Source organism: Hemibagrus wyckioides, linkage group LG16 (genome assembly GCF_019097595.1).
Source record: "Hemibagrus wyckioides isolate EC202008001 linkage group LG16, SWU_Hwy_1.0, whole genome shotgun sequence".
Classification (NCBI taxonomy): Eukaryota; Metazoa; Chordata; class Actinopteri; order Siluriformes; family Bagridae; genus Hemibagrus; species Hemibagrus wyckioides.
Genome location: NC_080725.1, coordinates 14,677,805 through 14,680,000, shown reverse-complemented (window position 1 = coordinate 14,680,000; position 2,196 = coordinate 14,677,805). Strand labels below are relative to the sequence as shown.

The following is a 2,196-nucleotide window of genomic DNA, read 5'->3' as shown; positions in this document are numbered from 1 at the left end:
GCGCAAAGATCCGACGCCTCCTTATAACACAGGGAGCTCAGAGGGAGAGGGAGGCACAACTCAGAGAACTCCAACAACTCCAGGATTTCCCATCATGCACCACGGCAGGAAGTTTTCCGATTCTGGGAGGTGTCACGGTGGGACCTGAGAGAGGAGAACCCCACGTCTTCCTTCCTTCTGATTCAACATGAGCTTCCTCATTACACTTTTACACTCCAATTGCCCAGCATGCAACAATCCAGCAGAACAAGATGGCCACCATCTGCGGGCTTCAACTCTTCCTGATATGTTGTTTATTTTTACGTTTGTTGTTTATTTTTCCATATTTTGTTTGTACTGAACATGAAGTATATGTGTGTGTGTGAGAGAGAGAGAGAGAGAGAGAGAAAGAGAGAGAAGTGTAAAAATTAGCATCTAGTGATTAGCATTAGCACTAGCATCCATCAGCATAAGGAGGTGCCGTCTCTGCTAAGCAGCATCTCAGATATGATTCTCCAAAACAGATCTAATGTCTCTGTGCTCTCGCATCACATCATCATAACATCCTCAACACCAAATAAGGAGTTCGCACTTTGGTGACTTTATACCAAGAAGAAAATAACTTGGAGACCAAACACATTTAAGTTTTTTAATTTAATTACCATGTGGCAGAAATAAAAACTGGATAAACGGGTGATACATTTAACAGACAATTTTTCTTTTAATAATTTTGTACAATCACAGGCTAAAACAGAATTATATTTTTGTCAGAAAGGAGTTCCTGTGCACCGTATTCATTCGCTAGCTAGCAATAATCTCCTGGTTACTAAACTTTCCCCAGCTAGCTACTTTCTATTTCTTATTAACGGTACGTCTTCATTAATAAAAGCTTAATCAAGAGCAAGTATTCATTTATTTTCAACAAAATAGGGTGTCCATGGTTAGCCAAGATAGCTAAAAAGCCATAACCTCCTGTGGTAACTTTAGCTAGCGCCAAATGCTCCTTCTCTGAGATGTTAAATGATAAATCGTAGCTTTTTACCCCCAGTGGAAAACATCAGGATAAATTCAGCTAGCTGCTAGCAGTAAACGCTAGCAGGAATGCTAGTCAGCTCTCCGTTCTCTCTCCGCTCTATTTGTCTTTTTTATTTATTCCATACTCTCTCCATCACCCGGGGAAGAAGAATGCCGAGTGAAAAGAGTGGGAAAATGGATGTCACAAGGAGCAGGAGGGGGAGGAGGCGTGTGGGGGAGGGGGAGGGGGTACATGTGAGGAGGTAATAGCTATGCTAATGCTGTTTCAGTGAAGAGAGGAATGTTCTTTCCAAATTTAGAACTTCGCAAGTCGGTTTTTTCAAACGTTTAAACATTTATTTATGGTTTTAATCAGAGTTGAATACGCAGGAATTATTTCGCTGCGCTGATCCCTGATCCGATTCTTTCCGGGGATTTCAGCTGTGATTGCTTATATTGTTCACAATGCATCATGGGAACGATGGGCCGAAGTCCGCCGAAAACGATTAGCGCTTTGCAGGGTTTACTGACATGCCGCTGTTTTGCTAGAGCGTTTGTGTGTGTGTGTGTGTGTGAGTGAGTGAAAGAGAGAAAGACAGAGAGAGATCGTGAGAACGAGTGAGAGAGAGAGAGAGAGAGAGAGAGAGAGAGAGAGAAAGACAGAGAGAAAGACAAAGAGAGAGATCGAGAAAGTGAGAGACAGAGAGACAGAGAGAGAGAGAGAGAGAGAGAGAGAGACAGAAAGACAGAGAGAGATGGACAGAGAGACAGAGAGAGAAAGACAGAGAGAAAGACAGATAGACAGACAGAGAGAAAGAGAGAGAGAGAGACTGGTAAACCACTTGCATTTTAGTCCTTCCCACACACACACACACACACACACACTCCTACTAATATTCTCACAGCATTTAACCAACACACACACAAACACACACACACACGCACACACACACACACACGCACACACACACACACACACACACACTCCTACTAATATTCTCACAGAATTTAACCAACACACACACACACACACACACACTCCTACTAATATTCTCACAGCATTTAACCAACACACACACACACACACACACACACACACTCCTACTAATATTCTCACAGCATTTAACCAACACACACACACGCACACACACACACACAAACCAGAAGGTTGTCCTTCACCCGAGCTAGATGCTGCTGCGTGTA

At 42.9% G+C, this 2,196-nt stretch overlaps 1 protein-coding gene across 2 annotated transcripts in view; it reads left to right on the top strand.

Moving 5' to 3' along the window:
• Positions 1 to 1,164, top strand: part of fgf11b (fibroblast growth factor 11b) — a 22,108-nt gene extending 20,944 nt beyond the window's left edge. For both annotated transcript variants that reach the window (XM_058411212.1, XM_058411211.1), the window contains exon 5: positions 1 to 1,164. This exon is cut by the window's left edge and continues 104 nt beyond it. In XM_058411212.1, coding sequence (XP_058267195.1) covers positions 1 to 27 — 27 coding nt within the window. In that variant the 3' untranslated portion in view covers positions 28 to 1,164.
• Positions 1,165 to 2,196: the final 1,032 nt, after the last annotated feature.